This window comes from Saprolegnia parasitica (assembly GCF_000151545.1).
Source record: "Saprolegnia parasitica CBS 223.65 unplaced genomic scaffold supercont2.2, whole genome shotgun sequence".
In the NCBI taxonomy this organism is placed as follows: domain Eukaryota; phylum Oomycota; class Saprolegniomycetes; order Saprolegniales; family Saprolegniaceae; genus Saprolegnia; species Saprolegnia parasitica.
Window position 1 is genome coordinate 828,221 of NW_012156396.1, and position 12,494 is coordinate 840,714.

Here is a 12,494-nt window from a genome sequence, read left to right on the forward strand (position 1 = left end):
AATTGCGCTCCAAGGCGACGCCGATCGAAAAGTACATTTACATGCAGAGCATGCAGGACCGCAACGAGCAGCTCTACTACCGCATGCTCGCGCAACACACGCACGAGCTCATGCCGATTGTGTACACGCCGACGGTCGGCCAGGCCTGCACAGAGTTTAGCCACATTTACCGCCAGACGCCGCGCGGCCTGTACATCTCGATCAACGACCTTGGGCACGTGCGCGAGATCCTCGACAACTGGCCCGAGGAGGACATCCGCGCGATCGTCTTTACGGACGGCGAGCGCATTCTCGGCCTCGGCGACCTCGGTCTCAACGGCATGGGCATCCCGATCGGCAAGCTCGCGCTCTACACGGCGTGCGCGGGCGTCCACCCCAAGTACTGCCTCCCCGTCACGATCGACGTGGGCACCAACACGCAGAGCATCCTCGACGACCCGTTCTACATGGGCCTGCGCCAGAAGCGCGACCGGTCGTCGGCGTACGACGAGCTCATTGACGAGTTTATGAACGAGGCCAAGACCAAGTACGGCCCGCAGGTGCTGCTCCAGTTTGAAGATTTTGGCAACACGAACGCGTTCCGCCTCCTCCACAAGTACCAGGAGACGCATTGCACGTTCAACGACGACATCCAGGGCACGGCCTCGGTCGTCCTCGGCGGTCTTTTCGCGGCCGAAGAGATGACGCAGAAGCGCCTCTCGGAGCACACGTTTGTCTTTATGGGCGCGGGCGAGGCTGGCACGGGTATCGCCGACCTCATCGCGATGGCCATCACGCAGGAAGACCCGGAGAAGAGCATTGAGGATGCGCGCCGCCAGATCTCGCTCGTTGACTCCAAGGGCCTCGTCGTCGCGAGCCGCCTCGAAGAGCTCCAGCACCACAAGATCAACTACGCCCACGACGTCGAGCCGGCGACGACCTTGATCGAGACCATTGAGCGCGTCCGCCCGTCCGTGCTCATTGGCGTGTGCACGATCGCCAAGACCTTCAACCAGGAGGTCTGCGAGAAAATGGCCGAGCTCAACGAGCGCCCCGTCATCTTTGCCCTCAGCAACCCGACCTCCAAGGCCGAGTGCACGGCCGAAGAGGCCTACAACTGGACCAACGGCCGCTGCGTCTTTGCGAGCGGGTCCCCGTTCGACCCGGTGACGTTCAACGACCAGGTCTTCGTCCCGGGCCAGGGCAACAACGCGTACGTCTTCCCAGGCATCGGCCTTGGCGTCGTCGCGGCCGGCCTCACGCGCGTCGATGACACGATCATGCTTGTTGCGGCGCGCACGCTCGCGGACCGCGTCACGCAAGAGGACCTCGCGACGGGTAGCGTGTACCCGCCGCTCTCCAAGATCCGCGAGGTCTCGCTGTACATTGCCGCGGCCGTCGCCAAGTACGGCTTCAAGCAGGGCTACGCGACCGTCGACGAACCGTCGAGCTGGACCGAGCTGTGCCAAAACGCCATGTACAACCCGTAATTTTGCCGTAATTCAACTTTTTGCATGTCTTTTCTACGTCGTGTTGAGACCCGGTTGGAAGTCGCTCGACTGTAGCTAATGTAGTAGTACGCTTCCTTGATGAGGATGCAGGTCGACTGTGGGCTGGCGTCTACGGCAGGAGGCGCTCAATGAGCTCCTTTTGCGCGTCCGAGAGCTGCGACGGGAACTGGATGCGGTGCAGAACGTGGAGGTCGCCGGCGTTGGAGGGAAAGTTGTGGTGCGGCATGCCTTCGCCATGGAGCGTGCGCACTTGGAATGGCATGGTGACGTCGTCGGCGTCGATCGTGACGCGGCGGCCGTCGAGGTGCACGAGGTCTTTCTCAAACCCCAAGAGCGCGTCACGAAGCGAGACAGTGATCTCCGTATGGAGGTCGTCGCCCGCACGCCTACAGAGTACTACGTGAGGACGCGCCGGAAACACTCTTTCAACCGGAACGTCTTGTGCGGCTGCTGGACGAGACGCATGATGACGTTGCCCGGAATCATACCGGGGCGCTGCTCGCTCTCGCGCTCAAAGACAATCTCATGGTTGGACGGCATGCCCCGTTCGATGACGCCCGTGATGATCTTCTCTTCCGCGACCACCTTGTTGCCGTGGCAGTGCGGGCACTTATGCTTGAACGTCTTGCCTTTCCCGCCACACTTGGGACACTGCTGCTGCATTTGCACCGTAAAGCCTACACGACGAGGATTGGTATGGAGGAAGAAGTGGATCGTTTGGCGTACCCGGGCCCATTTGTTGCTGGACGAGCACGATGCCTTGGCCACCGCACGTCTTGCATGGCTTGGTCTGCACGCTCGCCGCATAAGCATCGCCGATAGCGTTCATGTCGTACCTTGCCATCCTTGGCGCCGCTGCCGCGGCACTTGCGGCAAATGACGTTCTTCATGAAGCGCGCTTGCTTTTCGGCGCCGTTGTAGAGCTCCTCAAGCGTGACGGGAATATCTACAGTCGCGTCTGGGCCGCGCGGCTTGCCACCGCCACCGCCAAAGAACGCATCTATCACAGGGCTCGCGCTGCGCTCTAGATAGGAACGAGCATACCAAAAGGACTCGCGGGGCGGCCCGCCTGGTTGGTGTGGCGCTCCAAGCCCTCTTCGCCTTCGAGGTCGTAGATGTCCCGCGTCTCGACGTTCGAGAGCACTTCGTAGGCTCGCGAAATCTTCTGGAACTTGGCCTCGGCGTCTGCGTTCCCCGGGTTCTTGTCAGGATGGTACTGCAAGCTCAGGCGGCGGTACGCCTTCTTGATGTCGCCCTCGGACGCGTCCATGCCCAAGCCCAAGACTACACATGCAGGTCGCATCTCGTGCCGGAGGATGGATCGGCGTCGTACTGTCATAGTAGTCGTCGTGATCATGGTGGTGATGGTGGTGGTCATGGGCCAGCACGAGCATGAGGCCGGCCAGTAGCGCGAACAGGTAGACGATCAGCCGCATGACCGAAAGGAAGGCAACTCGAAAATGACGGGGCCACGTTTCGCGAAAAGCTCGGAAGATATCCGAATCCATCCGGATACGTAAACACGCACCCTTGTCTTCAATCCGCACCCGTTTTCCAAAAGCGCACCGTTTTGGTGTGATGGGCATGAAAGTGCACCCGACGCGATCGCACTTTGGCGCTGTGGGGTTGCATACACATGCGTATCGCTGCTGCGTATATTACACGTGCGCCCGAGTGTAATGGACGCACTCGGTCTGTGCTTGCTCTTGTCCACGAGTGGCTGGATTCGGCGACGTGTGTCTTGCTGCCGTCGCGCCAAACTGGCTCGCGACGCTGGCGCCAGCCATCTCGCACCACGGTCGCGCCACGTCAATAGCCCCTCGATGCTACTCCTCCGCGACTGCGATGACAGCACGTATATCCTCACGCGGCAGAGTACAAACTGATGGAGAAGCTGCAGGCGTCCATCGTGCAAAGCGAGGAGCCCTCCTGCGTGACGGCTGTCTTGATCGCCCAGCTCGCGTGTTTTTTAGTGACGGCCCTTGTTACCGGAAGTAGGGGGTCGGTCGTATTTTAAAACATCATGTACATGTATTACATACAAGTGGCAAGTGCTACTTAAAATATCGAAGGGGGGCGGTCGGGAAAAGAAGTGGCACGCCACAAAGCTTGATGCTGAAGTTACACACGAGAGGCGCCAGCTGGCGCTGGAAGCGTGCGATTCGGCCATTTTGCATTGCCTGTGCAATCGGTCCCCTTGCCACACTTTCATCCCCGGCCAGTTGACTCAGCATGCAGCATGCGGACCGGCCCGTACGACGGGGCAGCCTCCTGTCCCAGTCGTCCCACCGCAGCTCGCGCCGCGACGACGACGTGGTCGGGTCCTTTGTGAGCGACAGCGGCAGCTACGCGCGCTCGAGTCGGCGGCACCCGAGCCAGCGCGCGGTTGCGATGCCCGGGCAAGCGGCCGCGACCGGCCACTTGCAGACGCAGCAGATCCTGGCCAACTCGGGCCGCGCGAGCACATACAGGAATTCGACCACCGCGTCCGTTCTCAACACGACGACGCGCTCGGTGCAGTCGGGCGTCGCGATCTCGACCATGCTGTCGCTCGCGGCCGGCGTCGAAGACCTTGGCAACGTCCAGGAAGTCCACTGGGAAGGCCACGTGCGCAAGAAGGGCGACTGGCTCCCGCGCTGGGAGCCGCGCTACCTCGTGCTCGACGGCACGACGCTGACGTACTACAGCAAGCAGCACGACGCGCGGTCCGGCAAGAACCTCCGCGGCCGCATGGTGCTCACGTACGTTGGGCCCGACTTCAAGAGCAAGAAAGCCCATGGCTTCATGATCGAGACCAAAGGCCACAAGCGTTTCCACCTCTGCTGCGCGACCGAGCTCGAGAAAGACATGTGGGTCGAGATGATGCAGACGGCGCTCGACGAAGCCAGCAGCGCGTCGACCAAGCCACCGCCGCCGCAAGACGATTTCATGTCGTCGCCTTCGTACGACCTGTCGCGGTCCGGGCCCGTCGTGCCCAAGAGTGCGACCCGCAGCGGGTACTCGCCGGCCTCGTCGATCACGCACACGACGTCGCTTGCGTCGCCCGTCAACGTGCGCGACTTTTACGACGCGATGCGCCAGCTCCTCCTCACGCACTCGTCGTCGGCGCAGTTTTTCCCCAAGCTCAGCCGCGACGTCTCGATCACGAGCAACTACGCGCCGAGCGTGCCGTTCTGGGGCGAGTACCACGGCTTGGACGGCGTCTTGCACTTCTTTTCGATTCTGTACGAGACGGTGGCCTTCACGTCCTTCTTCGTCACCGACGTGGCGCAGACGCAAGAGGGCTCGACGGCGATCGTGGTCGGGCGCGAGACGATGCGCAACAAGACCAACCACCGCAAGTTCACGCAGCAGTGGACGCACACGATCGAGTTCTCCAAGAACGGCCGCGTCAAGCACATCCACATCGCGGCCGACCCGGTCGCGGCCTCCGCCGTCTTTGGCTGCAACGCGACGTCGAGCCTGAGCCTCCCGATCGCCGCCGTGCTCGGGGCGGCCCACAGCGACACGCCGCCCGGCCGCATCCACGTGCATCTCGTCCGCGGCGACCAGATCGGCGGCGTCCACGACTTTGAAGAAGACTTGTGTACGAACGACAGCCTCCTCGAGACGCCCGGCGCAAAGTACATTGTGGATGTGAGCGTCATGGCCGACGCCGGCGGGTACCTCCCGACGGCGCTCCTCAAAGCCACGCACCACGTACAGACAGGCCGATCGAAGGACTCGTCGTCGTCGACCGAGCCCGAGTGGGACGCGCATTTGGTGGTCCCCTTTGGCGGCGCGACCCACGGCAAGCCGTGCTGCGTCGTCGTGCAGCTTTTCAAGGACCGTCGGCGCCGGCGCTCGAGCAATGCGCCGTCCATGGTGCTCTCGCCATTGGACGAAGAGAGTCCTTTGGACGAGTTGTCGACAGCGCCAAGGCCAACGACGGCATGGAGCTCATCGGTCTTGCCAAGGTCAACCTCGCACCGTTTCTCGCGCTCGCCAAGACGGACGACGGGTACTCGACCATGCCGCAGTGGTACACGCTCCTCGCGCCTGGCGACACCAAGTTTGCCGTCGGGCGGCTCGAGCTCAGCCTCTTCTTTGAAGAGGCGTCCGACCTGCTCGACGCCGAGTCCGACTACATGGTCTCGCCGTGCACCGAGGCGTCGTACCATTCGGACACCTCCTCGAACGTCTCGATCAACCGCCACAAGGCGTACCGAGACCGAGCGCGCAACAACGTCTCGTTCAACGTCGGCAACACGGCGTTTGACATCCCGAAGCGGTACCAGATGATCAAGGCGGTCGGGCAAGGCGCGTACGGCTGCGTCATCGCCGCCAGTGACACGGAGACGGGCCAGAGCCTCGCGATCAAGAACGTTCCGAACGCGTTCAACGACCTCGTCGACGCGAAGCGCATTCTGCGCGAGATCCGGCTCATGCGCCATTTGAACCACCCGTACTTGGTCAACCTCGTCGACCTCATTCGCCCGTCGTCCTTGCGCGAGTTTAACGACGTGTACATTGTGACGGACCTCATGGAAACCGATCTGCATCGGGTCATCAACTCGAACCAGTCGATCACGGACGACCACATTCAGTACTTTCTGTACCAGATGCTGGTCGCGATCAAGTACGTGCACTCGGCCGACGTGCTGCACCGCGATCTGAAGCCGAGCAACATCCTCGTCAACTCGGACTGCGACGTCAAGCTCTGCGACTTTGGCCTCGCGCGCGGGATTTACGACCTCCCGCCGGACGCGGCCTTGACCGAGTACGTCGTGACGCGCTGGTACCGCGCGCCCGAGGTGCTTCTGACGTCCGCGTACGACAAGCCCATGGACGTGTGGGCGATCGGGTGCATCTTGGCCGAGATGATTGGCCGGCGACCGCTCTTCCCGGGCTCGGACTTTTTACATCAGCTCAAGATCATCCTCGACGTGGTCGGGACGCCGACGGACGAGGCGCAGATGGCGTTCATCACCAACCACCGCGCCAAGCGCTTCATTCTCAAGCAGCCGAAGAAGGCGCCCGTGCCCCTGACGTCGCTGTACCCGCGCGCGTCGCCGCTCTGCCTCGACCTCCTCGCCAAGATGCTCGTCTTCAACCCGCGCGAGCGCATCACGGTCGACGAAGCCCTCGGTCATCCGTACCTCGCGTCATCCGCGAGCCGTCGGTCGAGCAGACGTGCGTGAACGGCCCGTTCGACTTTGCGTTCGAAGACGCCGAGCTCACCAAGGACGCGCTGCAAGAGCTCATGTTCGAGGACGTCTGCGCCTTCCACCCCGAAGTCCTCGACAAGAGCCTCCGCCGAGCCGCCACGACCGTGTAATAGAGATGTAGTCCATATCGTATGTAGTAGAGTTGATCGTAGTATCTATCTGCTGCATCTTGCATCCACGTCGACCAGCGAGGATCGCATGATGGACACTTCCGAGGCAAGCTACGTCCATGCATCTTCTGCGTCCCATAGCAGCGTCCATGCACATCACACGTCTACCATCCATGCGCATGTTGGATGGTCGATGGTTGAAGCCATGGTGGCACGGTGGCGGATGCATCCACGGAGCCTTGGCGTCGCGTTGCTATCACCTTGCATCACGCGTACCTCGTCCTTCCATCCTCTTCCTCCATCCTCTTCACCCGTCCGCATCCTCCTCGTCCTCGTCCTCTATGCCCGGCGTCGACCATGCGCATGGACCTCCTCGACCGTAACATCCACGGGCGGCGATAACGCCCCGAACGCCAGCTAAAAACGACGAACATCGGGTCGCCAAAATAATATTCGATTTGGATTTGGCGTTTGTATGCCAAGCCGCGGCCACCGCAGAGTGGGTAATTAAATTTGCTGTACCGGTCCCACTTGGCTCCACGACACAAGAGACCCTGGCACCAGCTGCACTCAAGGTGACGACGACGACGATGGGCATGAGCCTCATGCAACCCTTCCTCGCGTAGAGCTTCGCCGCCATGAGTACATCGGGACCTGCTAGCACCGCCAATGGCATCAGCGAGAAGGACCTGCCCGAGCACGGACGAGACATGCTGCTAGGGGCGCTTAGCGGCGGGGGTCGCTGCCGCCGGCGCCGTCCAGCACGTCGTCGGTCAATGGATCAGAGCGCACGTCGTCCATGACGGGCCTCACGCGCCAAGCGTCAACGACGTCGACAACGTCAGAGCTCAAGTCGGTGCGTGGCCCGCCGACGCACGAGGTGCATTGGGAGGGTTACGTGCGCAAGAAGGGCGACTGGCTTCCGCGCTGGGAAGAGCGCTACCTCGTGCTCGACGGCGCGAGCCTTACGTACTACAACACCAAGGACGAAGCGCGCAGCGGCCGGAACCTCCGTGGCCGCATGATCATCACACGCGTTTTGCCCGAAAACTATGGCAAGGCCCATGGCTTTCTCATCGAGACGAAGGGCCACAAGCATTTCCATCTCTGCTGCACAACGGAGCTCGAGAAGGACATGTGGGTCGAGATGATGCAGGCAGCGATCGACGAAGGCATCTCGCACCCGCCGCACTTGACGACGCAGCAGTCGTCGGGCACGTTCGAAGCCACCGTCTCGTTCCAGGCGTCGCCGACGCAGGTCGACCTCCGCTCGTTCTACAGCGCGTTCCGGAAGCTCCTCATCTCGCACTCGTCGTCGCCGCAGTTTTTCCCCAAGCTCAGCCGCGACGTGGTCTTGACAAGCAATTACGCGCCGACCGTGCCGTTCTGGGGCGAGTACCACGGCTTGGACGGCGTCTTGCACTTCTTTTCGATTCTGTACGAGACGGTCGAGTTCACGTCCTTCTTCGTGACCGACATTGCGCAGGCCGCGCAGGGCTCGACCGCCGTCATCGCCGGCCGCGAGACGATGAAGAACAAGCACAACAACCGCAAGTTCACGCAGCAGTGGCAGCACACGATCGAGTTTGCGCCCGACGGCCGCGTCAAGAGCCTCACCATCACGGCCGACCCGGTCGCGGCGTCCGCGGTCTTTGGCTGCAACGCGACGTCGAGCCTGAGCCTCCCGATCGCGTCGGTCATTGGCAACACCAACCAAGACAACCCGGCCGGCGTCGTGCACGTGCACGTCCTCCGAGGCGAGCAGATCGGCGGCCTCAGCGACGACGACGAGACTGGCGTCGTCGTCCAGCGCCGCATCTTCCTCGGGCTCCGGCTCATCGTCGACGGCAAGACCAACGTGTATGCGCCGACGTCGTCGGCCAACTGCGTGAGCAAAACGGCCTGCTCGACGCTCGAAGCGTCGCCCGACCCCGTGTGGGACTCGCCGCACGAGCTCGCGTTCCAGGGCCTCAACCGCGGCAAGCCGTGCTTTATGCTCATCGAGGCGTGGGGCTTCGTCGACGAGAGCACGAAGGAGGAGCTCATTGGCGTCGCCAAAGTCAACCTCGCGCCGTTCCTCGCGCTCGCGAGCAGCTCGCGCTCGGTGCGCGAGAGCGTCGTGCACAGCGACATTGCGCGCGGGGCGGTGCCGCAGTGGTACACGCTCCTCTCGGCCTCGGAAACCAAGTTTTCCTGCGGCCGCGTCCAGCTGAGCATCTCGTTTGAGACCAAAAAAGACGCGATCAACGGGTCCGACTCGGAGGATCCGGATGCGGTGACGCCGACGCTGCGCCCGCTCACGGCCGTGGTCATGCCCCTCTCCAAGACAGTCCTCTCGAAGGAAAAGTCGTACCGGGACACGCGCCGCGACAACCACACGTTCCGCGTCGGCAACACGACGTTTGACATCCCGAAGCGGTACCAGATGATCAAGGCGGTCGGGCAAGGCGCGTACGGCTGCGTCATCGCCGCCAGCGACACGGAGACGGGCCAGAGCCTCGCGATCAAGAACGTTCCGAACGCGTTCAACGACCTCGTCGACGCCAAGCGCATTCTGCGCGAGATCCGGCTCATGCGCCATTTGAACCACCCGTACTTGGTCAACCTCGTCGACCTCATTCGCCCGTCGTCATTGCGCGAGTTTAACGACGTGTACATTGTGACCGACCTCATGGAAACCGATCTGCACCGCGTGATTCACTCGAACCAGTCGATCACGGACGACCACATTCAGTACTTTCTGTACCAGATGCTGGTCGCGATCAAGTACGTGCACTCGGCCGAAGTGCTGCACCGCGACCTGAAGCCGAGCAACATCCTCGTCAACTCGGACTGCGACGTCAAGCTCTGCGACTTTGGCCTCGCGCGCGGCGTGAACGGTGTCGACGCGGGCTTGACCGAGTACGTCGTGACACGCTGGTACCGCGCGCCGGAGCTCCTCCTCTCGTCCAAGTACGACAAGCCCATGGACGTGTGGGCGATCGGGTGCATCTTGGCCGAGATGATTGGCCGGCGGCCGCTCTTCCCTGGCCAGGACTACCTCCACCAGCTCAAGATCATCATGGACGTGGTCGGGTCGCCCGAAGAGGCGCAACTCGACTTTATCACCAACCCCAAGGCGAAGCGGTTCATCTTGCGGCAACCAAAGAAGCCACGCGTGCCGCTGTCGTCGATCTACCCGCGCGCCACGTCGCTCTGCCTCGACTTGCTCGAGAAGATGCTCAGCTTTGACCCGCGCACGCGCATCTCGATTGAGGAGGCGCTCGAACATCCGTACTTGACCCAAGTGCGCGACGCGTCGGTCGAGACGACGTGCCCGGTGCCGTTCGACTTTAGCTTTGAAGACTGCGAGCTCACGCGCAAGAAGCTGCAGGAGCTCATCTTTGAAGACGTCTGCCACTTCCACCCCGAGACGCTCGAGGAAGGCGGCAGTGGCGACGCCGTCGTGTAGGGTGTAGTAAAGAGAAAAGAACACGGGTCTATATTTGTACAAGCTGTAGCTGCTGGCGGATCGCACGGGCGTAGGCTGCAATGAGGTCGGCGTCGGTCGGGAACCGGCGCAAGCCTTGCATGAGCACGATCTCGCGGCGAATGGACGCCCCCGAGACCGGTAGCATCGGCGCCTTGGAGGCGGCAATCGCCAGGACGTCCTTGGCGTGCACCGAGTGCCGGATCTCTCGGGCGTCGGCGACGAGGCTGGCCATCATGGGCTGCCAGAGCGTCGGATCGCACGGACCATAGACGTCGAGACGGACACCGAACTGACGCTGGAGGCAGGTGCGCCACGCAGGGGCCGACGCCACTTGGTCGCGCCAAGAGCGACTCGTCGCCCCGAGACGGCCGAGCGACGCTGCGTCGAGGAAGGGAAGGACGCCGTCGTGGATTAGCGCTGCAGGAACGTTCTCCATCCCGCTGAGTTCGTATCTGAGTCAGACGAGAGTGGCGGGAGAGACTCTGTGTTGGCTGCGCGTAAAACGACCGACGTTTCAGTACAGAATGTACATTCTGTTTATGTTTAACGCGATTCTTGTCCCGTGTAAGGAAACTGAGTTACGTGGCGGCGAACTCGACGAGCTTGGTAAACTGCCCCACCGGGTTGGCGAGAAGCGCCGCCGGGGTGTCCCACTCGACGACGCGGCCGTGATCGAGCACGAGCACGCGGTCGCAGTCGAGGATCGTGTGCATACGGTGGGCGACGGTAAGCACGGTGGCGTCTTGAAAGACACTGCGCAGCGTCTACACACATACGTCGTCGCTGGTATCTCGAATCGAGTTGTACCTCTTGGACGATGGCTTCGGTGGCGTGGTCCATGCTGGCCGTCGCCTCGTCAATGCAGACGACCTTTGCTTTTCGCAAGACGGCGCGCGCGATGCCAACCAGCGCTGCTTGGCCGCGGCTCAGCTTGTCGTCGTTGTCGCTCAGCGGCGTCTCGAGCTGGAGCGGCCACGCCCGAACGACAGCGTCGAGGCAGCACCGCTGCAGCGCGTCCCAGATCGCCGCGTCGTCGGCGTCCTCGAACGGATCGAGATTCGATCGGAGCGTGCCGCGGAAGAGCATCGCTTCCTGCGGCACAAAACAGAGCGCGCTCCGGAGCGTCGTGAGCGCCATGGACGCAATGTCGACGTTGTCGATCGTGATGCGGCCCTCGTATGGCATCGCGCGGAAGAGCGCGTGTAGAAACGAGCTCTTGCCGGCGCCCGTGCGGCCGCAAATGCCGATCTTTTCCGCCGCTTGAACCGCGATCGTGAGCGGCCCGAGCGCACTTTTGTTCGCGTTGCCACTGTACGCGACGCGCACGTTGTCGTAGCGGATGACGCCGTGCCGGGGCCATTTTGGCAGCACCGGCGACGCGCCGTCGACTTCGGGTGATAGCGTCGAATATTCGAGGACGCGCTCGACCGAGATCATGTTTTGTTCGGTCGCAATGAAGCTCCCGAGGATCGCATTGCACTTGCCGACGATCGGAAGCGCGTAAATGAGGATGAGGCCGAGGGTCCCGGACGGTATCGGCGCCCCGAGGTGCGACGCGACGGCCGCGTAGACGCCGATGGCCGACGTGAGCACGACGCCGAGCGCATCGAGGCGCAGGCCAAACCATGCGCTCGCGTTCGCACCGAGAAAGCTCATCTTTTGCGACGTGTTGAGCAGACTCAGGTACTCTTGGTACCAGCGCATGTGGCACTGCAGGCCGCGGAGCACCGAGAGCCCGTGCAGCGTCGCGTGGAAGTGCATGAGCAGCGGCGACTGCGCGACCGCATCCAAGCGCCGCACGTGCCGCGACGTCGGTCGATACCACCTCTGGACTCGAGCATAGAGCAGCGAGAGCGGAAGCAAGAGCAGCAAGACGAGCGGCGTCGTCAGCAGCAGAATGCACAGCGTGCCGAGAATTTCAGCCGCGTCCTTGATGCAAATGTTCAAAATGAACGGCAGCGACTCGTCGACGCCGTACGTGTCACCGCTGAGCCGGTTCAAGATGCGCCCCGTCGGCGTGACGGTGAAGAACGACAATGGCGCGTGGAAGAGGTGCTGGACGAGTGATGCGTAGAGGCGGTTGGCGGCGCGGAGACCGCCGTAGGCAAAGAGGAAGGCGCGGCACGCCACCGCCGCAATGTTGGCGCCGGTGAGCACGAGGAGACCGTTCGCAAACGTCAGTGGCGGCATGGCATGACCCGAGACGTACGAGGCG

General features: G+C 62.4%; 6 protein-coding genes across 6 annotated transcripts in view; 3 read left to right on the forward strand and 3 right to left on the reverse strand.

Annotated features, from left to right (window-relative positions):
- The first annotated feature begins 37 nt into the window (after positions 1-37).
- Positions 38-1,506, forward strand: SPRG_00887 (hypothetical protein). Its single transcript, XM_012339100.1, has one exon. The coding sequence runs from the start codon at positions 42-44 to the stop codon at positions 1,467-1,469; it is 1,428 nt and encodes a 475-aa protein (XP_012194490.1). The 5' UTR covers positions 38-41; the 3' UTR covers positions 1,470-1,506.
- Positions 1,507-1,599: 93 nt separating this feature from the next.
- Positions 1,600-2,941, reverse strand: SPRG_00888 (hypothetical protein; the record flags this gene model as incomplete). Its single annotated transcript, XM_012339101.1, has 6 exons — positions 2,824-2,941; positions 2,535-2,774; positions 2,327-2,490; positions 2,217-2,280; positions 1,921-2,167; positions 1,600-1,876 (listed from the first exon to the last, which is right to left on the reverse strand). The coding sequence occupies exons 1-6, from the start codon at positions 2,924-2,926 to the stop codon at positions 1,600-1,602; spliced, it is 1,095 nt and encodes a 364-aa protein (XP_012194491.1). The 5' UTR covers positions 2,927-2,941.
- A 781-nt stretch (positions 2,942-3,722) lies between these two features.
- On the forward strand, positions 3,723-6,807 carry SPRG_00889 (CMGC/MAPK protein kinase; the record flags this gene model as incomplete). Its single annotated transcript, XM_012339102.1, has 3 exons — positions 3,723-5,354; positions 5,411-6,601; positions 6,646-6,807. 3 exons carry the CDS (start codon positions 3,723-3,725, stop codon positions 6,805-6,807), a joined length of 2,985 nt encoding a protein of 994 aa, XP_012194492.1.
- Positions 6,808-7,313: 506 nt separating this feature from the next.
- On the forward strand, positions 7,314-10,295 carry SPRG_00890 (CMGC/MAPK protein kinase). The gene is made up of 2 exons (XM_012339103.1): positions 7,314-7,382; positions 7,434-10,295. The coding sequence occupies exon 2, from the start codon at positions 7,607-7,609 to the stop codon at positions 10,256-10,258; it is 2,652 nt and encodes an 883-aa protein (XP_012194493.1). The 5' UTR covers positions 7,314-7,382; positions 7,434-7,606; the 3' UTR covers positions 10,259-10,295.
- On the reverse strand, positions 10,276-10,788 carry SPRG_00891 (hypothetical protein). Its single transcript, XM_012339104.1, has one exon. The coding sequence runs from the start codon at positions 10,713-10,715 to the stop codon at positions 10,287-10,289; it is 429 nt and encodes a 142-aa protein (XP_012194494.1). The 5' UTR covers positions 10,716-10,788; the 3' UTR covers positions 10,276-10,286.
- Positions 10,789-10,857: 69 nt separating this feature from the next.
- Positions 10,858-12,494, reverse strand: part of SPRG_22062 (hypothetical protein) — a gene marked incomplete at both ends in the record, with an annotated part of 4,163 nt that continues 2,526 nt past the window's right edge. The window contains 2 exons of the mRNA XM_012339443.1: positions 10,858-11,043; positions 11,087-12,334. Of these exons, the coding sequence (XP_012194833.1) occupies positions 10,858-11,043; positions 11,087-12,334 (1,434 nt within the window). The remainder of the gene's footprint in view (positions 11,044-11,086; positions 12,335-12,494) is intronic.

Bases quoted from the DNA above. Each gene is read 5' to 3' on its own strand.
- SPRG_00887 (XM_012339100.1), top strand. From the start codon at position 42: ATGCAGAGCATGCAGGACCGCAACGAGCAGCTCTACTACCGCATGCTC.
- SPRG_00891 (XM_012339104.1), bottom strand. From the start codon at position 10,715: ATGGAGAACGTTCCTGCAGCGCTAATCCACGACGGCGTCCTTCCCTTC.
- SPRG_00890 (XM_012339103.1), top strand. From the start codon at position 7,607: ATGACGGGCCTCACGCGCCAAGCGTCAACGACGTCGACAACGTCAGAG.